General features: G+C 46.4%; 1 protein-coding gene across 1 annotated transcript in view; it reads left to right on the forward strand.

The window, feature by feature from the left end:
- Window positions 1–23,578, forward strand: part of cubn (cubilin (intrinsic factor-cobalamin receptor)) — a 279,179-nt gene that overhangs the window by 134,951 nt on the left and 120,650 nt on the right. Inside the window, 5 exon segments of the mRNA XM_039754274.1 lie at window positions 8,056–8,212; window positions 10,050–10,166; window positions 13,878–13,991; window positions 21,380–21,508; window positions 21,613–21,745. Of these exon segments, the coding sequence (XP_039610208.1) occupies window positions 8,056–8,212; window positions 10,050–10,166; window positions 13,878–13,991; window positions 21,380–21,508; window positions 21,613–21,745 (650 nt within the window).

Raw genomic sequence — 23,578 nt, forward strand, 5'->3', positions numbered from 1 at the left:
TTATGGCCTCTCTGCCCGTGAAGGCTGTGCTGAGGCCCCTCTGGGCAGGTCTGCAATTGGCACCTTTGTTTACATCTTCTGCCCCCACATTTTCCAACATGGCGCGCAGTACAATTGTTTGCAGATTCGATCATGTAATGCTATATAGTGCCTTTCAAAATGAATGACAGCCCCTGACACTGTGCTGGCGTATTCCACTTGTTTCCGTATTTCTTTCCATGTGAGCTCAAGTAGGTGAGCTGACAAACTTGGGAAGTCAACTTATTGACTCTATGACTATGTGATTTTATATAGTGCCTTACACAGCCAACATCATCCCATGATGCTTTTCTAGTTCAATAATCTGAGTTCAAGAGGTTGACATGAGCCATCCAGGTTCAGGCATGGAGTTACTGGCTGGAGTGACTCCGTAACTGTATGATTATATATAGCGCCTTTCATAGTGAACATCCTCTCATGGCACATGATGTGACTCATTAAAGGGCCGCACAGGGAGCCGGGGCTGACTCGATGTAAGGTCATGTGATTTTATATAGTGCCTTTCACTGTTAACATCATTCTGTGGTGGTGAGCAGGTGCCATACTTCTAGGATGTACAGCTAAAGGGAATCACCCGGGAGTCACTGGAAGGGTTAACCGTCAAAGCTTTTGATTTTATATAGCGCCTTTCATCATGAATCCCTTCACATGACACTGTCACATAGCAGCATATTCCGTATTTCTACTGCATGAGCACAGCAGGTGAAGAAAGGACTCCTTCAGGGGCACTCTGTGTACTAGAGGTGTGGACTGACTGTAGGACCACGTCACGTTATTTAGCGCCTTTCACGACAGACCTCATCCTGTGATGCTGCGCAGCCGCCAGCACTTTAAAATGTACAGTGGGGGGTCCTGGAAGAGGAAGTGACTCATTCAGGGAGTCGATGGAAGGATTTGAGTTTATATAGCGCCTTTCGTAGTGAATACCCTCACAGCACATCGTCCCAACACATTTTCATGAGCACCAGCAGATGGGGGTTCCATGGGAAGTCAGTTATGGGGTTCAGCTCTAGGGCCTTGTGATCTTATATAGTGCCTTTCACAACCAACATCATCCTGCAATGCCCCATAATGCATAATGAGGGTCCTGGCAGTTGAAGCGACTCTTTCAGGACCACACAGGGTCATTTTATATAGCGCCTTTCATAGTGAACACCCTTTCATAGTGAACACCCTCCCGTGACACTCTACCAGCACATTCCAGATGTTCCCATATTTCTACCGCAGGGGTGCAGGCAGCGGCTGTGACTCTCAGGGTGGAGTGGACTGAAGTGAGGGACAGGCCTTGGGTTTGGGTGACCCCCAAGTGACCATCAGGCATGTAAATCTGAAGTGGGCGGCCATTTATATGAGTTGCTTTATAAAGTTCACAATGCCCAGTGAAACCCTGAGAACACAGAGAAACGTTGGATTCTGGCGCCCCCCTGAGGCTGGTGTCCTGTAGTACAGCCTTGTTCTGGTTCACTGCCTATGCGTTAAAATGTAAAGGTGGAGATTATAAAGAACCGAGTGTCAGGCGTCCAAACCATCCTGGGTAAACATTCAGGTCAGTCTATCAAGTTGTGGAGACCATCAGTCCCTGACCACAAAGATAAGGTGGACCTGTGGTTCTGATTTGCACGCCCATTCACTGGGTGCCACCAAACAGCCTAGACACGTATCTATCTGCCTGCTATGACGAGGGCCAGCACTGCTGAGCCCACCTCTTGGTGTCGGCTTCTCCACGAGTGGTCATCCTCTAGTCATACTCTGCCCGTTGACGCCCTCCTCACGTGCAGATAAGGAGTTCCAGATGCCTGGTCTGCTGCCCAAGTTCCTGTGAGAAGAAATTCCAGTTCCTCCCAATGATTCTGAGGATTGGAATTCCAGCCACCCAGGCCAGCATTGCTGCCCACCAGATTGGCTTTGGCTGCAGACGCCGCATCTGTGAGAACAGACAGAAATGCCCTGAGGCTTCCTGGTGCAGCTTCACTTCTCAGTACACTGGAGGGGTAAAGAAAATGGATTCAAAATCCCAACCTCAAGATGGTGACATGCAGAAGGCCCACTGACCAAGGCTGCAATTGAACCCGTGTTTCTCCTCACCACCTGATCCTTGGGAAGAAGCTTCACTGTCTTCAAATCAGGATAACCAACGCCAACACTGCATAGATGCCAGTGGAGAGCCACCCTAAGGATGAGGATCTTGGCTCTTAGCCTGCTGGTCCGCATTGGAACACCTTGAAGTGTCCTATGATTACCATGTTGGCCTCCTCAGTGAGCTAACCTAGAAAGTCGGAGCTCCATTAGAAGTGACATGGAGGAGGCACACCGGAATGAAAACAAAGTAGCAGCTTGAAGGGGATCCCCTGTTGCATACCAAGTGTAACGTTACAGATTATCACTAAAATCAAATCAGCAAAGCAGGGCGGGCCACTAGTGATCCTCCCAGCTTCACCCCCAGGTGGACGGCAAACTAACTTTCTAAGGTGGACACCTTCTCACGTCTCAGCTTTTCTGTCTTGACTCATTTTGGAGGAGAATCCAAAAAAAGCCAAAATGTCCTTCAGTCTTCAAAATCTGGGATGTGACGGGCCAGCATGAACAAAAGAGGAAGGCTCAGAGTCCCTTGAGGGGCCAGTCAGTTGGAGAAGTAAGCTGGAGCTCCCTGGTACTCCACAGTTTGGAAGAGTGAGCCTAGACTGGGGTGGTCTACAAGGCTCTGACCCCACTGGTGTCCATCAACACCAAACACAGGATCTTTGGGAGTCTACTTGTAAGGAATCCATGGCTTTACATTTCACTACCAGCTCATGATATCCACCTTCCCATCTCTGTAGTAAACTGGAGACCAGATGTCTGGAATTAAATTTCATCACTGACTCCAAATCTCTAAGGTCCACCATTGACTTCCCTATCCTTTTCTATTACATTACTGACACCAAATGTCCAAATCCACCATTGACTTCAAGCTTTCAAATCCCACCACTAACACCAAATGTCCAAATCCACTACTGACATCAAATTTCACCATTGACTTCCCTATCCTTTTCAATTACATGTACTGACACCAAATGTCCAAATCCCACTACTGACACCAAATGTCTAAGGTCCACCATTGACTTCTATTCTTTTCAAATCCCACCACTTACACCAAATGTCCAAATCCCAGCATTGACTTCAAGTTTTCAAATCCCACCACTGACTGTAAATGTCCAAATCCCACCATCGACTCCAAATCCCACTATTGACTTCAAGTTTTCAAATCCACTACTGACACCAAATTTCTAAGGCCCACCATCGACTTCCCTACCATTGACTTCAAGTTTTCAAATCCCATCATTGACACCAAATGTCCAAATCCCACCATTGAGTTCAAGTCTTTAAATCCCACCACTGCCACCAATGACTTACTCCAAGTGTAATCAGCCTGGGTGTCTCTCTGTGTTTAGTACACAAGGAGGATGAATACGTCAGGCGTTTACCTCGTAGGACACCATAAGGACTGACGTCTGAGCAGATGTGATGGACTCGTTTGATATCAGTGGCTTCATCAAAAGTGCCGGATAACAAAGAGATTGTGCTCAGCCTATAAAACACTTTGGAAGGTGATGATCACAAAAAAACATTTTATGTAACAAAGACTGATTACAGTATATGGAGGTCATGTAAAGCATTACTGATTGGCCATTTTCACCTTGAAATGGAGCTTTATGGTAAAATGTTTTATTTATTGTGTTAGGAATGAGAGCATCGTGCCGAAAGAGCAAATCGGGACTAGGGCTGCAGGTAGTAAAGGATGGGAGACGGGCCATAAAACTGACAGAAATAAGATGATCCATCAACTAGAAAGAAGAAACGGCGGTGTGAAAAAGGATTTGCCCCCCTCATCCTCATTTTGTGCATAATTTACAGCCATGGCCAAAAGTTTTGAGAATGACACCAGTGTTGGCTTTCACCAAGTTTGCTGCTTCAGTGTCTTTAGATCTTTTAATCAGATGTTTCTCTGGGATACTGAAGTAGAATTACAAACAGTTCACAAGTTTCAAAGGCTTTTATTGACAATGACATGAAGTTTATGGAAAGAGTCCATATTTGAGTGTTGGCTTTTCCTTCTTTTTCAAGACATCTGTAATTCACCCTGGCAGGCTGTCTGTCCATCAACTTCTGGGCCAAATCCTGACTGAGGGCAGCTGCCTATTCTTGCAGAATCAATGCTTGGAGTTTGTCAGAATTTGGGGTTTTCTGTTTGTCCACCCGCCTCAACCACAACTTCTCAATGGGATTAACGTCTGGTGAGTTTCCTGGCCATAGACCCAACATTTTGATGTTTTGCCTGCAAATAAGCTTCATGTCATTGTCAATCAAAGTCATTTGAATTGGTCACCAAACTGTTCTTGGGCGGTTGGGAGAAGTTGCTCTCAGAGGATGTTTTGGTCCCATTCTTTATTCAGAGCTCGGGATCGGAGCACCACCAATGCAGAGCTTGCTCAGGAATGGCAGCAGGCAGGTGTGAGTGAGGTGAAGACTTTGGGGGGATGGCCTGTTGGGTGTCAAGAAGGGCAGCAAAGAAACCATCAGGGACAGACTGATATTAGACTGCTGAGGACTGCTGGGTCAAGTCATTGTCTCTGATGAATCCCTTTCCAATTGTTTGGGGCACCCAGAAAAAGAAAAGGTGAGTGGCGCTACCTTCAGTCCTGTGTCAGGCCAACAGTAAAGCATCCTGAGACCATTAGTGTCACGTGGGGTGGCTTCTCAGCCAAGGCAGTGCAGGGTCACTCACAATTTGGCCTGTGGACACTGCCATGAATAAAGAATGGGACCAAAACCTCCTCCAAGAGCAACTTCTCCCAACCATCCTACAACAGTTTGGTGACCAACATGATGGAGCACCAGGCCATAAGGCAAATGTGACAACCAAGTGGCTCTGTGAACAAAAACATCAACATTTGGGGTCCGTGGCTGGGAACCTCCCCAGACCTTTAATCCCATTGAGAAGGCGGGTGGACAAATAAAACCCACCAATTCTGATTCTGCAAGAATGGGCAGCTGCCATCAGTCAGGATTTGGCCCAGAAGCTGATTGACAGACAGCCTGCCAGGGTGAATTGCAGAGGTCTTGAAAAAGAAAGAGGGCCAACACTGCAAATAAGCTTCATGTCATTGTCAATCAAAGCCTGAACTGCTTGTCATTCAACTTCAGTACACCAGAGAAACATCTGACACAAAGATCTAAAAACACTGAAGCAGAAGACTTGGTGAAAACCAACACTGGGGTCCTTCTCCAAACTTCTGGCCACCACTGTAGATAACAAGTCACCTTAGACCTTCAGACCAAATGCTTTATCAGTTTAAGAGAACCCGAATGAACACATAAGACACTCTGTAGATGAGAATATTTTATTCAAGGAACAAAGTTATCCAGCACCCCTTTCACCCATGTGAAAAAGTAATTGCCCCCATGGCTTTCGATTCTTCGTGTTTTTTCTCATTTGATATCAGCCTCTCACATCCGCTCCGCTGCCCCAGTATCCCATCCAGGTCCTTCTTAGAGGTCGGTGAGCTTTCTGCTTCAACTCCATCACTCGGTAGTTTGTTTCAGATTTTCGCACAATGCTTTGTGTAAAGAAGTGCTTTCTGGTTTCACTTCAAAATGTACTTCACCAGGTGTCCTTCTGTACCTTAGGTAGAGCACTGCTAGGCCACACTGGTGGTGAGTGCCAGGCTGATGGGCTTCAGGAGCTGCTCATGTCCCTGAACGCCTTTAAAGCCTCTTCTAGTGGAGATGAATGGTTAGGAGGAGCAGAGGCCTGGGCATGGAGAGAGACCGAGGCGCAATAGGTGGGCTGTTGTTTGTTGGTTTGTAGTACTGCGGTCTGCGGTGGAGCAGCCACCTGACAGGATGAGCTGGATGGAGGCCCACCAGACCCAAAGAGGCCCTGAGGCTTCCTGTTTTTGTGTGTCGACCACTCCTTGTATGATCAGAGTCCTTCATGATGAAACGGGGGCTGCTCTTGAGTCTGCGTGGCGTTACTTCTCGGTTCACTGGCAGCTCAGGTGCGCCCTCTGTCTTTCACAAGCACCATGTGAGTGTGGTCATGTTAAATAGAAACCAAATAATTGTTCCTAATAATTTTTTCCCCAATTTTTAATTTAATGTTTTTTAGCCAAAATTCAGCAAAAACTTGTTTCTGATCAGGCTGATTCAGTTTACTTTATAGTCCAGAATCAGCTCTTCTGGGTGTGATGAATGATTTGCTGTCAGCCGTTGACTCAGCAGCTGATTCTTCTAATAGTGCAAATGTGACCTGACAAAGACTGATTAAAGCCGATTGGGTGGTGGGCGTGTGGCAGGCGCTGCAGAAAGAGAAGGCTGATGGGCTTGGACTCGTCGTGTGTAGGGAAGGAGAGGTGACCTGTCAGGTGTCACATGTGCAGAGTGCAGAAAGTGAGAGAACTTACAGCAAAAAAGAGAGAAACAAACTGACTACAATGTGCTGGTTATGCTGCTCTGGATGGTACTCACCCTGTAAGGCATCATACCCACTAAAGACTGGCTGATGATGGTGTGCAAAGCCGTGCCCACTGGCATCCCAGTCTGGAGTTGGCTCCCACCGTACACCCAGTGCTGCCAGGGTAGGCTTCAGCTCCCTGTGACTCCTGAACTAAATAAGAGGGTCAGAAAATGGAAGGCAGCCTGGAGTGTTATGGGGCTTACGTCAGGGACAATGCTGATTAGTTTATCAATAGCCAATTGATTTTAAGGGGTGTGGCTGTAGCCATAGCAACGTACCTGTGTGCTTTAAACTGGAAGATAGAGCGCCATCCTCTGAAGAACACTCTGATCATGCATTATGTGCAATTGAGGATAACTTTATTGTCCTGTGCAAATCATACGAATCAACAAGCAATACGTCACTAGTGTCCAGCAACATGACTCGTGATGGATAGGAAAGGCACTATATAATAGATAGGTATGAAAGGCACTATATAATAGATAGATAGATATGAAAGGCACTATATAAATAAAATGCATTATTATTATAGATAGATAGATAGATATGAAAGGCACTATATGATAGATAGATAGACAGATAAGGCACTATATGATAAATAGATGATTAGATAGATAGATATGAAAGGCACTGTATAATAGATAGAGTGAAAGTCAGTGTATATTAGATAGATATTAATTTTGGTATAGTCGGCAGGATCACAACATTAGATGGACAGATGGCACTGTGGCCATGACTAACATGGGCTCAGCCGTACCTTGAAGCTCCTGTCTTCCTTACCCGAAGTAGCTACCTTACCTTACCTTAACATGATGGTGTCCTTGACTACAGCACCCTCCAGTGTCTTAACTCTGTTACTGATGGCACAACTGAGGAGAAGCTCCATCGCCCTCTAGTGTGTAAGAAATAGTTACTGATGGTAATGCTAACCACGTCGCCCGCCAGTGTCTCAGTGTTGTTACTGGTGCTACTCCTTCCTACATCGCCCTCTAGTGTCTGAACTCTGTCATAGGTTTATGAGTCTTTACTGTCACCTGTCCAGGGTCCTGTGAAATTCCTACTGCCATATGTTAATGAATATGCAAAGCGGCCCCCTCTGGCCCAATGGCTGGTTTACCTTTAAACTGCAGTCTTCTTTACCCGAAGTACCTCAGGACACCGTTTACAGCAGGGTATCCAGCCGGGGGCACATGCCACCTGGGAATGTATTCATTTAGAATTGCAGTCCTACTCAGACCAGTAGACGCAGTGTGTATCCCTCCCCAGTCACCCTGCTGTGAATATTCACATCATAAAAGCATGGAACAAAGGTAAGGTTGTATTTCTATTTGTTTTGAAGGCTGTGCTGTACAGTTCGGTGCCCTTTCTTTCTTCTTCCCTGCCCACCTGGCTGGCACTTGTGCCTATGGTGTCAATGAGATGAACTCCAAGACCACTGAACGTCAAGTCCATAATGCCCCCCCTAACTGTATTGTCTTACTGTTGCACGCCTGAAGCTTTTTCTTCTTGTTGCCCTGCAGGTGTACGACGGCCCCGATGCCAACGCTCCTCTGCTGGGAAAGCTGTGTGGCCTGAGCAAGCCGGCGGCCATCACTGCCACGCAGAGCACAATGTACATCCGCTTCCGTTCCGACAGCAGCTTTAACCACAAGGGCTTCAGCGCTCAGTTCTCTGAAGGTATCTAAGCGGGCGACGTGGTGGCGACTGAATGGAGAGATGTGTGGCACAAATGGCGGAGGGCTCCGTGGCCGAGTGGCAAAGTGTTTGATTCCTGTTTGTCTTTAGTGCAGCCACTGAGTGGGACTCTCATTTGTGTCAGGGGACGTTTCACACTTCATAAAGGTTTACACGGCTCTCACGCCAGGCAGTTGTACGCTGATCTGGTCGTTAGGCAGCCCCTCATACTCGGCCACTACTGGTCAGAAGTTTAGGGTCACCCACAAATGTTCAGCTTTTTGATAGAAATTAACACCTTTCTTCAACAGGGTACCATTAAATTGATTTAAAATGCAGTCAATGCACTACCAGTGTGTTTAACGGCCGTTACTGTCTGACACGACTGAGTTTTCATTTGGGGGTCCCTGAATTAAAATAAACATTCACCACTTTTCACCGTGACAATCTCACGGCTGCCTCGTCATCTTTCTTGTTCTTCTGCTCGATGGCGGTCATTTGGCCTTTTTGCTACACTGAAGCTTCACGTGACTGAAGTCACTTGACACGTCACGGTGGCATCGATTTTGATATCGATGTCACCTCTCATTGTCATCAGTGTCACTTGAGTCAGCCAATGCTCGGTTTTGGGTTCTTCTAAATCAGCCTTTACCGCTTCTCATTTACATGGCATTGTGGGGTTCTGCTTGAAGGCTCCACCCCACTCATGAATATTGATGAGTTAGTTACCATAGAGATATCCGTCATCTCTTTGAAGCCTGATGTATTTCATCCACAAGGTGGCAGCAGAGTGCAGTCGGGCCTAACTCTGTCCATATGACCAGAACGAGGTCCCCGAGGTCTACTTGGGGTTAACCGTTTGTACCCAGAACTCTGAGCTCGAGCGACACTTGGGGTTAACGCCAAGGAGGCTAAAGATGGTGACAGCACCACAAGGAACAGGCCTGTCACCCTTTGTCTCTCTGCAGCCAGCAGCCATGCCACTTGAGCTTCACAGCAGATCATTTGATATCTGATTTGGATTTGAGATACTTTATTGTTGATTTGTATGACTATTGTACAGCGGTTAATGGCCTTGCTTACGGGCCCAGCGGAGTAGGATCCCTTCTGGCATTGACAGGATTTTTAACCAATGACCTTCTGGGTAGCACTGCAGAGTGACCACCTGAAGTTAAGCTTGTTCAGGCCCAGCCAGTACTTGGATGGGAGACCATCTAGGAGAAGCTTGGCTGGCTGCTAGTGAAGCCAGCAAAGGGTGCTGACCCTATGGCCTGAATGTGGATCTCAATGCCCCAGTGCAGTGACGGGGACACTGGGCTGTAAAAACGTCACCATCCTTCAAATGAATGGATCTGACTCTCTCTGGTCATTAAAGATCTCTAAAGAGTATCCTGATGTCCTGGATAAACTGCCCACCATGGCCTGGTCATTCTGTCCCCCCAAGTTATCCCCTGTCTCTGATTGGCTAACTATCTGTCACCCCCTAACAGCTCATGTGGGGTGAGCATACTGGCAAAAAAATGGCTGCCGTCACATCATCCAGGTGGTTGAAGTGTCTCCCCACTCACTGTGTAAACTGCTATGACTTGTGAGAAAGGCGCTATATAAATGTAAAGAATTATTATTATTATTATTATTATTATTATTATTATTATTATTATCATTAGAATGATCTCAGCCTAGAAGTATAACAGCAGGTCACGTCCTCTTCACTGACAAGTGGGGATTGTGACCGAGGAGAGGACTTTGAGAGTTGTGATGCCTCCTTGTAGATGACGTGCTGTCCCCAAAATAATCTTCCCTGCATGCCCTCAATGATCGTATTCTGATTTGTCCACAGCCTGCGGCTCGACCATCGTCACCGACGACACTGGCGGAGCGATTGCCTCACCGTTGTACCCGAGCAACTACCCGCACAACCAGAACTGCAGCTGGATCCTCATCGCCCAGGAGCCGTGTACGTAAGCCCCCCACTGCCCAGTCCGGTCCATTTGTCTTTGACCCCAAATGTCACATCAGGGTGATAACTTAGTATGCTAATTAATTAAATGCAAAGAGCTGTGGGGGTCTGGGAAACAACATCCCGAGGGCATGAGGGTGAAGCAGAAACGCTGACACCTTTAAATGGGGTTTTGGTGGAGACACTGGGAGTGGAACGTAGCTATTAATTACACCAGTGACCCCCTAATGGACTGAGTGGTCTCTTCTCGTTTGTCAGATTTCTTAAGTTCTTAGCTTGAACAAAACTCATTTATTTTCTCTTCAAAACATCCACCTGAGTACCTTGTGATGGTTATTTCCGTGACCTGGGGGTCTCAAGCTCTAAAAAGTCCAAAACATTTCCAGTAGTGCCCACTAGAGGGGGGTATCAGTGTCAAACCCCAAATCTTTATGCAATTAAAGGGCTTATTCATTTCACGAATACATGAAGCTCCGTGGACCCCAAAATGCAGAAAGGAGCTGCTAGCCAGGATGATCCGTGGTGAACCCGTCCCAAAGCAGAGCAGCAAGGAGGTCCAAAAAATTTTCAGAAAAATAAAGCACAAGGACTCCCCATCTCCAAAGCGCATTCAGAGTGAACCACCAAGAACTGTGGGAGACCCTCGGGATTTACAGGGCGGTGACTGGCGGGTGGCCCGCCATGAGGAGGACCACCCACAAAACACGTGGAACATAAAAAAGTGGCTTACAGACATAAAGAAAATCAAAAATCAACATAATCAACATAAACTTAGATGCCTTTGTCATTTTTGACTGTCAACCTACACTCCATTGACACTCCTCGATGACAAAGTGACGAGATGTTTCCAGAACGGTTTATTAAAATTCAAAACCTGCAGTTTCTCCTTCTTTGAAGTATTAATTTGCTGCTGTGGAGCTCAGGCTCATCCTGTTTGCTTTAATTTGCCTTGAGATGTTTCTAGAACTTCACTGGAGTCCACCAGTGGCCACCTGAATAGACTGGGCAGCTTTCAGAGAGCCATACAAGTCACAGTGGTATAGGAGGTCCTACAAAATCTTCATGGCTGGACATCTTGAAGCAGGTATTGAATGTGCCAGGGCTCTACTTGCCAGATGCCATACCAGGCAATCTTTTGCTTCAGCGCCCTCTCCCAGTGGTCTCACCCACAGGGGCACATCTGTCATGAGGGTGTTTTGGGCGCAGACCTGGGGGCCTATGATGGCAAGACCCCTGAAAGGGATGGTGTAAAGTGATTGCCTCACCATTGTACCCGAGCAACTGCCCGCACAACCAAAACTGCAGCTGGATCCTCATCGCCCAGGAGCCGTATACGTAAGCCCCCCGCTGCATCATCAACATAAACTTATTTGGATACCTTTGTCATTTGTGAATGTCAACCTACACTCCGTTGACACTCCTCGATGACAAAGTGACAAGATGTTTATTAAAATCAAGAACTGCTGCCTCTCCTTCTCAGACCCTTTGCTGTTGTGGTGCTCAGACTCATCCTGTTTGCTTTAATTTGCCTTGAGATGTTTCTAGAACTTCACTGGAGTCCACTGGGCAGTTTTCAGAGAGCAACACGGGCCCCGGTGTATAGGAGGTCCCACAAAATCCTAACGGATAACCCAAGAAAGAGCAGCAAAGACCTGAGATGGGGTCTCATCGCAGCCCCCGATGTGGACATCTTGAAGAGGGTGATTAAAGTGCCAGGGCTCTACTCGCCAGATGCCACACCAAGCAATCTTCTGCTTCAGCACCCTCTCCCACTGGTCTCATCCAAGGGGGTTCAGCTGCCATCAGGGTGTTCTGGGTGCGCACCTGGGGGCCTGTGATGGCAAGACCCCTAAAAGCGATGGTCTAAAGGAGTATTTGTGTGCAGAAATGATCAAGGAGGAACTTGATAAAACACTACGAGTATCCGCAAGTGAAGATGATCAAGAGGGGCTTCCTCCATTCAAAGAAACAACAGAGTGTCTGGGGTCTGAAACGATCGAAGGAGACCCTCTGAAGCGATCAGATCGAGAGTGAGAAATGCCACACTGCATTAAATGACCTTCGATTATTAGAAGTGTGACCAAGTCACTCTTAAGTAGCTAAGTGCCCAGGGGCCTTGGGGGGTGGGTCTTAATCTGGCCATGCTCATCCCTACCATCCTGCTGGCAAGTCCACCTTTGATGGGTTGGCACCTTTTCTTTATCCTTGGGTCTTGCCACACCAGGGTCTCGGAGACCTGCCTGGCTCTGCCCAACCAGTTGCTTTGCCGGTGTTCCCAGCAGTGCCTTAGGCATCAGCCAAGACTCCGCCAACACTTCTGGTTATTATGGGCACTCTGCCTGCCGCCATCCAAACCTAATTTGCCAGCTTTTGAAACTTTAGGTACTTTGGATTCTGTGCTCTGCTATGCATCATGTGTGTGACAAACTTTAAAATCCTCACAGATGCTTCTGAGTGGAAGCTGCAGCTCAAGATCCATGGCATCCTAACCTCCTCTTCAAAAAAAATCAGGCGTCTCGCACACCAAAAGAGGTCAGAGAATTTGGAGTAGGATGGCAGAATTGAAACCAACCCCCTGGCAAATCAGACTTGTCTACCTCAGTGAGTAAAGCCACAAGCTCCTTGCCAGTCGTACCGATGGCAGATGTGTCTCAGAGACTGTAGTCCAAGTCCTCTCCCAGGGTCTTGAGCAGCTTCCCAGTGACCGGTGGGATTGCAGTGCCACCTAATTCAAAGCGCAACTTGTCCATGATTCTGCTCTTCTTTAAGACTTGGTTGGCATGATGCTCATCCTTGCCCAAGAGATCCGCCAGCTGCCTTGGGACTTTGAGGTCATCTGTTAAAGGTAGTGATAGGGTGGGCATCTGCATGCCAAACTGGTCTGGGGACCTCTACTGCTTTCAGTAGCAAATCCATGACATGATGATCACTGAGATTGGGTAACCAGTGATGATGCCCTTCTCCAGCTAATGCCAGTCTGGTGATGTAGTAGATGCAGAAGTGACCCCCCCCAATCAACTGTAGTATTCCTGGGTGAGGCCCGTGATCCTCCTGGGAACACTGGTGATGGTTTTAACACCAGCTGGTGTAGCATGGACCTGTATGCATTGGAAGGCCCAGCCACATCACGACCAGGTCTCCTTTCATCTCCTGTGCCCCTCTGATGAGTTATGTGGCTGTGCCCGCGTATTCCAAACAGCCTGGCATACCTGCAATCCCGAGTGTCAATGTAGTTGTTCCTGAGGAGGACATCTGGGCAAGTACAGGGGGCTCAGTCTGTCCTTTATGTTCTGCCCAGGCGCCCGTCCGCTGATGTGAACGTGGTACCCACATGGCCAGAAAACTAAATCCAAACCACTGGGGTCCCTCCCTTTACTCATAAGAAGTTTTTTTTTTTATTATTAACCTGCATACACTTGACTTTTGACATCCCTGCTATTTTCATCTTCATGACAAGGAAATGACCCACCTCCTCTGGAATTTACTCACTTGGCAGCCATTGTCTTTTTGGCTGAGTTTAATGAAAAAAACACCAAAGCCATTCCAACGAGAAGCTCTGTCATCGGCTGCCAAAAGCTTGCAGGAAACAGATGACAAAACACTTGCAATTTTGTGGTCTTTATTGTTCAGCAAAAATACCCACCATAAAATGCTGCTGAGTCCTGTCCTGGTTTGCCCTGATTGGTTTCTTTTTCTTTTTTTGTACAGTTACTCACGTCACGTTGTCCTTCAGCGACTTCAGCTTGGAGAACTCAAATGGCAACTGCACCACGGACTTTGTAGAAATCCTGGATGGAGACAACTATGGGGCGCCGGTGAAAAGTGAGTAACAGCCAGCAAGGGCGGCCCTGAGGGCATCGTCCAGTGCTTGTTATTTTATATAGCACCTTTCACAGTGAGCACAGAGACGACAACATTGTGGACATTAGAGGTCGCTGTTGCCCCTTTTAACCAAAAAGACAGACTCCCAGGACAACAGGATAAAAGAAATGAGCATTTTTAATATTTTTCTTCTCCATAAAGGTGCCCAAAGCACCACAGCCACAATGAACAGGCAAATAATACGCAATAATCACTTCTTCTTCTTCTTCTTCTTCTTTTACAATACAATACAATACAGTTTATTTTTGTATAGCCCAAAATCACACAGGAAGTGCCGCAATGGGCTTTAACAGGCCCTGCCTTTTGACAGCCCCCCAGCCTTGACTCTCTGAGAAGACAAGGAAAAACTCCCAATAAAAACCTTGTAGGGAAAAATGGAAGAAACCTCGGGAAAGGCAGTTCAAAGAGAGACCCCTTACAGGTAGGTTGGGCGTGCAGTGGGTGTCAAAAGTAGGGGGTCAATACAATACAATACACAGAACAGAACAATTCCTTAATACAGCATAATAATATAAATTTTAGAAGTACGGTTTAACAGTAGATGATATGACATAATTAGGTTTGGATATTTTTAGAGTCCTGGAGACCACATCCATCTAGCTGCCTGCCCATTTGGCCATGCCACGGCTGAAACGTTGCTCCGATGAAAGGACCCCTCTTTCCCATGATTCCTGTGATCCTCCATCAGGGATGACTTTACCATAGGCAGGCAAACAACTTGGCAGGTGGGCCGTGGCACCAATGGCCACATTTGGGTACCGAGAAAAGAAACAGAATAGGTGAGGGTTAGTATTAACTTCTAACTGTCATGTTACTTATGTTTTAGTGCTAATGACTAACAACAGAGATGCAGTCTGTACAGTTAATCAGCAGCTCTAGTCAGGGTGTGCTAAACTGAAGTAGTGAGTCTTCAGCCGGGATTTAAAGGCTGAGACTGAAGGGGCATCTCTTATAGTAGCCGTCAGACCACTCGACAGTTTAGGGGCCCTGTAACTAAAAGCTCGACCTCCCACTGTTATTTTATTAATCCTTGGAATCCTCAGCAGACCGGCATCTTGAGATCTTAATGTGCGCTCAGGTTTGTAAGTCATGATAAGTTCAGACAAGTAAGCCGGACCTCAGCCATTTAATGCTTTATATGTTAAAAGGAGGATTTTGAAATCTGCCCTGAACTTAACTGGGAGCCAGTGTAAAGATTTAAGAACTGGAGTTATGTGATCGTATTTTCTTGTTTTTGTAATAATTCTTGCAGCGGCATTTTGGATTAACTGGAGGCTGTTGGCTGGTCCCGTTAGGGGTTGCCACAGTGGATCATCTTCTTCCATATCTTTCTGTCCTCGTCATCTTGTTCTGTCACACCCATCACCTGCATGTCCCCTCTCACCACATCCATAAACCTTCTCTTAGTCCTTCCTCTTCTCCTCTTGCCTGCCATCTCTATCCTTAGCACCCTTCTCCCAATATACCCAGCATCCCTCCAAACCAACGCAATCTCGTCACTCTGACTTTGTCTCCCAACCATAATACTTGAGCTGACCCTCTAATGTCCTCATTTCTAATCCTGTCCATCCTCGTCACACCCAATGTACATCTTAACATCTTTAACTCTGCCACCTCCAGCTCTGTCTCCTGTGCCAGTGTCTCCAGCCCATATAACAAAGCTGGTCTCACTACCGTCCTGTAGACCTTCCCTGTCATTCGTGCTGATACCCGTCTGTCACAAATCACTCCTGACACTCTTCTCCACCCACTCCACCCTGCCTGCACTCTCCTCTTCTCTTCCACACTCCCCATTACTCTGTACTGTTGATCCCAAGCATTTAAACTTATCCACCTTCATCAACTCTACTCCCTCATCCTCACCATTCCACTGATCTCCCTCTCATTCACACACATGTATTCTGTCTTGGTGGTCCTACTGACCTTCATTCTTCTCCACCTCTCCAGGGTCTCCTCAACCTGCTCCCTACTCTCACTACAGATCACAATGTCATCAGCAGACATCACAGTCCATGGGGACTTCTGTCTAATCATGTCTGTCAACCTGTCCATCACCATTGCCAATAAGAAAGGGCTCAGAGCCGATCGCTGATGTAATCCCAACTCCATCACTCCTACCGCAGACCTCACCACGGTCACACTTCCCTCATTCATATCCTGTACCACTCTTACGTACTTCTCTGCCACTCCTGACTTCCTCACACAACACCACAGCTCCTCTCAGTCACCCTGTCATTTGCTTTCTCCAGGTCCTCAAAGACGCAATGCAACTCCTTACCATCAACATCCTCAGAGCAAACATCTCATTTGTGCTGCTCTTTCTTGGCATGAAACCATCCTGCTGCTCGCTAATCATCACCGCACTTCTTAACTGATCTTCCACTACTCTACTCTTTCCCATAACTTCATGCTGTGGCTCATCAATTTTATCCCCCTGTAGTTACTACAATTTCTCAAAATCTCTCCTCCACACCTCCCGGCGAGCTCTGTCCTACTCCTCCCGACTTTGACTCGTTTGCTGGGTCTTCAGCAGTCCTTTATATGCTTCTTTACCCGGAAGTGCTTCTACTCTTCCGTCCATGTGACGTGCCAGCACTTCCAGGTCAGACAGAGAATTAAAGTTCTTTATTCAGCCCGGAAGTACTTCAGGGCTTCCGTTGTCATAATCCATTAGGTGAGAATTTGTTCTCCCACCATCTTCCCACAGCGTCCCGTGGCAGCACTCATGATACCCAACAGTGCTGTGTTGCCGAACTCAAAGTCCCATACTGCCCTGCGGGAATCTGGGGCACCACCATCTAGTATTCTGGGGGAGGCAGTGTCCTAAAAAAGCTGCCTTTCCCCGTACTTCCATCTCAGGGGCAGCCTGGTCTTCTCTTACAACATTAATTTCTGTTGTACATCTTCATACAACAATGGAGTTCAAGGTGCTTCACAAAACGACAAAAAGAAAGTTACAAGAAGAGGAAACAATTAATAGTTTGGCGTAATACATGAACACTAGAAATAGGGTTAGGTTTAGAGTTAGGGAAAATGCAGGCTTCCCTTTGGTTCCGTTCACAGTGCTGCCAAGATGAACTATTTGCTTCCAGTCCTTTGGGTGGCCAGAAGGCACGGGCCATCAACACCAATTTGTTTTGGGCTGTCACTTCCTGTCGGGAAGTGTGTCTTGAGCAGTTTCATCCTGTTCCTTTCTGCCATTTTTCCTCTCCCTACTCTGCCATCTTAGATTAAGTTCCATTGCTGTGACAGCTCAGGCTTCCAGATTATGAGTGATAAAGTGTTGGACCAGATGTGTGGGTTCCAAACAATGACGATGCTGGCGCTGAGTAAGCAAAACTTGAGCGCACACACACGCCACCCATATGTTTTGCTGGAACTGCAAGTCATGCACACGTTGCGTTGATTTCTGAGGACATGCTAGGAGGACACGTCAGAATGAAAACTGGGAATGCTTGGCAGCCAGATATTGTGCAAATGCTGATGTAACTGGGCTCTGAGTGAATTCCCTGTCTCCCCTCTGTATATTATCTGACAGTTTCTGCACCAGAATGGCATACACACAGTTTCTAGTGTTTAGATTAAGTCCCTGTTGAATCGGGTGAGATATTTCTGTGTAAGTATTATGGATTATCATTGCCCTGATCCAATATTTTTGCTTGCTAGGTTGGGACTCAGTTTAGAGATTTATTTTTACTTGAGACCAGTTTATTTTTTCGATTGCCATTTTTACGGAATACAGAAATTACTCGATACGGGGTTGGACTGCTGTGCCTGTTGAAAATAGTCTTTAATCATACGGTTGGCTTTTTGGCAGAATTGTGGATAGGTAGTTATTAACGGAATAATGTCCTGTGTATTTATAGTCTGCCTACTCTGCAAATACATCCTCAGGCAATTTCTTAGGAAGGATCTGGAATATCCTAGGGTTAGGGTTAGGGTTAGGGTTAGGGGGTATTGCCTTATAGGCAGCTGTGGCACACATGGTCTAAAATATTATATTCAATTTAATAAGAGGCCTTGTGCCAGCACGGCTGTCTCTCTAAATAAATAAATCAATAAATACATACATAATTTAATTAATATCATGTATCTATCCTGTGCTAATTGTTAATATCCCTTTTTCTATTAAATACTAGTTGATTACCCAGTGGCTTTGCTCACTGAGTGCAAGGGAAAAAAATAAAATGTAGTATATAAGTTATTAAACAGTAAAACATTAACACATAAGAAGTAAAGATACATTGAGCAGTACTGGAGTGCTTTTGGGTAAACTACATTTGAAAGGCGCTATAACACAACAGGTAAGTAGCACTAACAGCAGCTTAAATGTATCTGGGTCATCTCTCGGTAGTAGGTCTCTTGTGAAGGTGCTACACGACCGCTGTGGTTTAGAAATTAAATTTTCTATGCGATCCTGCAAATTTCTGCCTGACAACCTTGCACTACGTGCCTGTGACTTAAGAGAAAAATTATTCTAAGAAATGTGGACGCTGCCCTTCCGTGCTTAATGTGCAGAAGGTCCAAACAATTTCTAAGACCAAAACTTAACATGAAGAGGTCGGTACATCTTCTGATGTACCGACCTCTTCATGTCTGTCTGTCTGTGTCCGCTTTTCACAAGAGAACTACGTCACGGATTTTGATCGGGTTTTCTTCTATAATTTGCTTGAACATTCGGTTTGATTTTTGCGACTTCTCTCATTGCACTAAGAATCAGAGTTTGGTTGCAGCACTGATTTATTTGCGCAAATCCAAGAAAGAAGCTGCGGACCGAGGGACTTGGGGGGCCCTCCTCATTCACGCTCCAGTCTCGGGGTGTGTACCTAACCTCTGCTTTGCCAGCAAATGAGACAACCACTTCATGGATTTAAATCGGGCATTTTTCTAGAATTTTCTTGAACATTCCAGTTGATTTTGCGACCTCTCTCATGGCGCCATGTATCAGAGTTCACTTGTGGCACCGATTTATTAGCGCGAATCCAAGAGAAAGGCTGCGGGCCCGAAGGGAAGGGGAGGCGTGATGTCAGGAGTAGGGAGCCACGGGGGACGGCTAGTATCTCTATAAAATCTAATGTCACGAGAGAACTACTTCACGGATTTACATCGTAATTTTTCTTCTATAATTTGCTTCAACATTCCAGTTGATTTTGTGACTTACAGTATCTTATCTCATTAAGTATCATAGTTCATTTGCGGCAGTGAATTATTCACACAAATCCGAGAGGCGGGGAAGCGAGACCTCAGGAGTGACTCCTCAGGCACACACCGGCCTCTGTTCGAGTCGCTCTGCCTGTCGCCACGTGTTGGAGCGCACTTTGCCTCTGTTTAGCTAGCGATACCTGTTTGTTCAGTAGACATTATCATCTGGAGATTGTTAAGGAGTAACGTTTGACTTTATGAGAGAGAGATCAGAGCTCCGTGTGTTTTAGAGGGTAGCTGCTGATTGGCCACGTGCTCTTCTCCCCACACGGGGGGACGCTCTCTCCCATCAGTGCCGAACACAACCAGACACAGTGCCAATGTTGGAGCATACTGAACTTCCGCTTGCCCAGAGATACCTTGCCATCGTTTTACAGTTTTGGCAAAGAGATCACAGCTACGTTCTCGCCCCTGAGAGCAAAACCAAAACTATTGTATGTCAAGAGGCCCTCGGATTCAAAAGTTATCAACATCAATACAAATGATGACATTTTTTTTTTTTAATTTTTGTATTGATTTCACTACTACACGGGTGGAGCAGCGGGGTGAGAGCTACTATCAAATATGACCGCTTGAATGTGAGGTTTTAGTTTTGACAACCGGCCCACAGACCTAAATTGCCGTTTAGCGTTAAGTTTTGCGGCCAACAAACCTACACAGGCCGTTACTCAACAGACACGTGTTTATTATACCCAATATGGCTCCTCGCACGTGAAACGCACACAGACACACACACACGCATGCAGACGTCTTCATTTGGAAACACTCAGCGCACAGGCAGCACTTGAGCCGCCCTCCTCCCGTATTAGCGCTTGTCAACTGGCAGCCCGTTACAGAGCGATGTTCAACATCATCATGCGACCGTTCATCCCTTTGAATACTCTGCTGTTGCTTAACCGTACATCCATCCATCCATCCATTATCCAACCCGCTATATCCTAACTTCAGGGTCAGGGGTCTCTCTACTTGCTAGTGAACACTTTGGAAAGTTAATGGCTTTAGCGTAACGACTCAGAGGAAGGACACGGAGTTTAGAATCTGGCTGGATGCCTGATTCATTCGTAGCACTCCTCAAAAATTGGATTTCATCCTGCAGCAGGAGCTCAGATGGGGCATCCGTCTGATACGCCGGCAAATATCATCTGGGGGGGCGGAACTGAAAGTGACATCATCTGGAGGCAGAACTGAGAGTGACATCATCTGGGGGGGCGGAACTGAGAGTGACATCATCTGGGGGAGTGGAACTGAAAGTGACATCATCTGGGAACCAAGTGTTGGAGTGACATCATCTGGGGGCGGAACCAGAAGTGTTGGATTCGGTCAGAATTGCCAATTTCCCTTGTCTATTAAATACTAGTTGATTACCCAGTGGCTTTGCTCACTGAGTGCAGGGAAAAAAATAAAATGTAGTATATAAGTTATTAAACAGTAAAACATTAACATGTAAGAAGTAAAGATACATTGAGCAGTACTGGAGTGCTTTCGGTAAACTACATTTGAAAGGCTATAACACAACAGGTAAGTAGCACTAACAGCAGCTTAAATGTATCTGGGTCATCTCTCGGTAGGAGGTCTCTTGTGAAGGCCTACACGACCGCTGTGGTATAGAAATTAAATTTTCTATGCGATCCTGCAAATTTCTGCCTGACAACCTTGCACTAGGTGCCTGTGACTTAAGAGAAAAATTATTCTAAGAAATGTGGACGCTGCCCTTCCGTGCTTAATGTGCAGAAGGTCCAAACAATTTCTAAGACCAAAACTTAACATGAAGAGGTCGGTACATCTTCTTAGATATAAACACTCCATCGTCTTAAAAGAATTCATGGTCTGCAAAGATAAAAGAAGGATATTTACTGCACCCCGCCACCTCCTGGCCTGGCGTGGCATTGCCTTCTTTTGGTCCTTCAAGCTGCCTCCCATGCTCACGTGTGTGCCACACTCTAATCCATCTTAGCAGGCCATGTGACCCGTTTGAAAACAACTCTCCAGTTCTTAACATGGAATCTTGCTCTGCTAAACGAGTTTCTTCCTCTTCCTCTCTGTGTGACTGTTAGTTTGCTCACATTCATAACACATGATATTCCCAGGCACCTGCTTCGAATAAATCTTGATTTGTTGTCTTTCAGGTCGCCATTGTGGAAAGGTGGTCCCTCACCCAGAAACCTCCTTCAGCAATGCTCTGGTTGTGAACTTCTTCTCCAACGGCATGGGCAGTGCCAGAGGGTTCAGAGCCACCTACGCAGCCTCTTTATCAGGTACTGCTGGTCAGAGACGAAGGCCGAGAATGGAATTGGATCTGTGGAAGGCAGGGAGAATTCCCAAGGTTTATTAACCCTTCTTGTCCTGCTGTCTCTCACAGCCTGTGGTGGGGTCCTGTACATGGAAACGGGGGCCTTCAACAGCCCCAACTACCCTGACGCCTACCCTCCAAACACCGAGTGTGTGTGGAACATCATCAGCTCACCTGGAAACCGCGTGCAGCTCTCCTTCACGTAATTTGAACCTCATTTACTGCAAAGCTTTCTTTTCTTTTTTTTTGATATACTTTGTTAATCCCGAATGGGAATTTGTGTTTTTGTGTGACCTTTGGGTCAGCCATTGTACAGCGCCCCCTGGAGTGATTTTCAGGTTAAGATCCCAATGGAGTAATGTCAGTAATGGGACTTGAACCGGCCACCCTCAAGATACCAGCACAGATCCTTAACGTCAGAGTCACCTCCACCCTATAAAAACAGACGGGTGGTCTTCCGGTGGCAAAATCTGACCGAGTTGTCTTCTCTTTGCCAGTTTTTTCTCATCCTTTTCTTAATGCCTTGGCTGATCTGAAACCCAGAAACTGCACCCGAAGGTGTGCTTGACTTTTCCCTCTTGATCCACATATGAAAGGTCTGGCAAGTTGTGTCCAGCAGGGGGCGCTCGCTCCCTGGGAATGAGCTCTTTTGTAATTGGTGCGTGTCACATAGCCCGAATCTAATTAGAGATAACATAGAAAACGATACCCCACCCTAGCGATACGGCGGTAAGAAATCACGCAAGAGAAATAACTTCGCTTTCTTTAATGTCGACTTACACTGAGAAACTGATGAAGGAAGCTTACAGATGGCTTCATATTTATTAAAGAGCTGATTGTGTGCCGACTCGGGATTTAGAGAAAGAAAAGGAAGGACAGGAATCGAGGGTAGCGCACAGCGCAGTGAGGATCTTGCGGCAGGCAGAAGGTGGTGCCAACTCATGGCTACCACTGTGCCAACGTGCCTCAGTGTTTTATATGTGCTTTAACTCCTGTCATCGTGAAAATGATATCACGTGTACATCTCAGTATTTCACTTATTCAGAGAGCTGTAATATCACGAATGTAATGGACGTCCTGTCGGCGGAAGAGAAAGTCCCTTTAAGAAGCACGTAGTGATTCACACACAGAGAGCACAAAGAACATCGAATACAATACAAAGCATTTAACGTGTGACTTTAGTTACGATGGGATTTGAAAAACTAGTAAACTGAACGATTTTAAGATGAAGTTTATGATATTCCACTTTAATGACAAAATAAACTTTGTGATTAAAGTGGACATTTTGACTTTTTTTTCCCACTGTGTCCCTATTTTTTTTCTTCTTTTGTCTGTACCCCAATACGCTTCCAGATGACTCTCAGACGGTGGGCAATGACTTGCCTTTTCACGCCACTTCTTCTTTTTTATTTCGGGCACTGTGCAACTTTTTGAACTTGAACTTTCGAGTTTCTCCGCCACTCTGTCACTCGATCAACTCCATACCCCACCCTAGTGATATGGGCAGTAAGAAATCACACAATAGAAATAATGTCGACTTACGCTGTGTAACTGATGAAGGAAGCCAATGACAAGACCCGGTCCGGGAGTGGAGGCCCAAGGCGTAGAGTCCGTCGGTCTCGTCGGTGCAGTGGAAGGCATTTTTCAGGACCGGGTGACGTTATCTCCTCTCCGTCCGTCATCTTCAAAGGTGCTCCAGGGCTTTCTACTGTTCGCTTTCACATGCAGAGCCCCCCTTAGGCGAACGTGCACTTCCAAACAAGGCAACGGAGCTTAAACGAGGTTACGGCTCCATGCTGACTTAAACAGATAGAAGCAGCACACAGAGACTCTCAGTCTGACTGCACGCTGCCCGTTTGTCCTCACCCATCTGCTTACCTGGCACTTCTGTGTGGGCCCCTGTGCTTAATGTGGCTGTGCGTGTGAGCAGAAAACAGATAGATTTGCACAGAGCACAGTGACGTATCAAACGTACAGTACGCTTACACAAGTTCACATCCTTGGTCGCTGACTCCATAAGTTATACGGGAAACAA

The sequence above is a fragment of the Polypterus senegalus genome, chromosome 5 (assembly GCF_016835505.1).
Source record: "Polypterus senegalus isolate Bchr_013 chromosome 5, ASM1683550v1, whole genome shotgun sequence".
Taxonomy (NCBI): Eukaryota; Metazoa; Chordata; class Cladistia; order Polypteriformes; family Polypteridae; genus Polypterus; species Polypterus senegalus.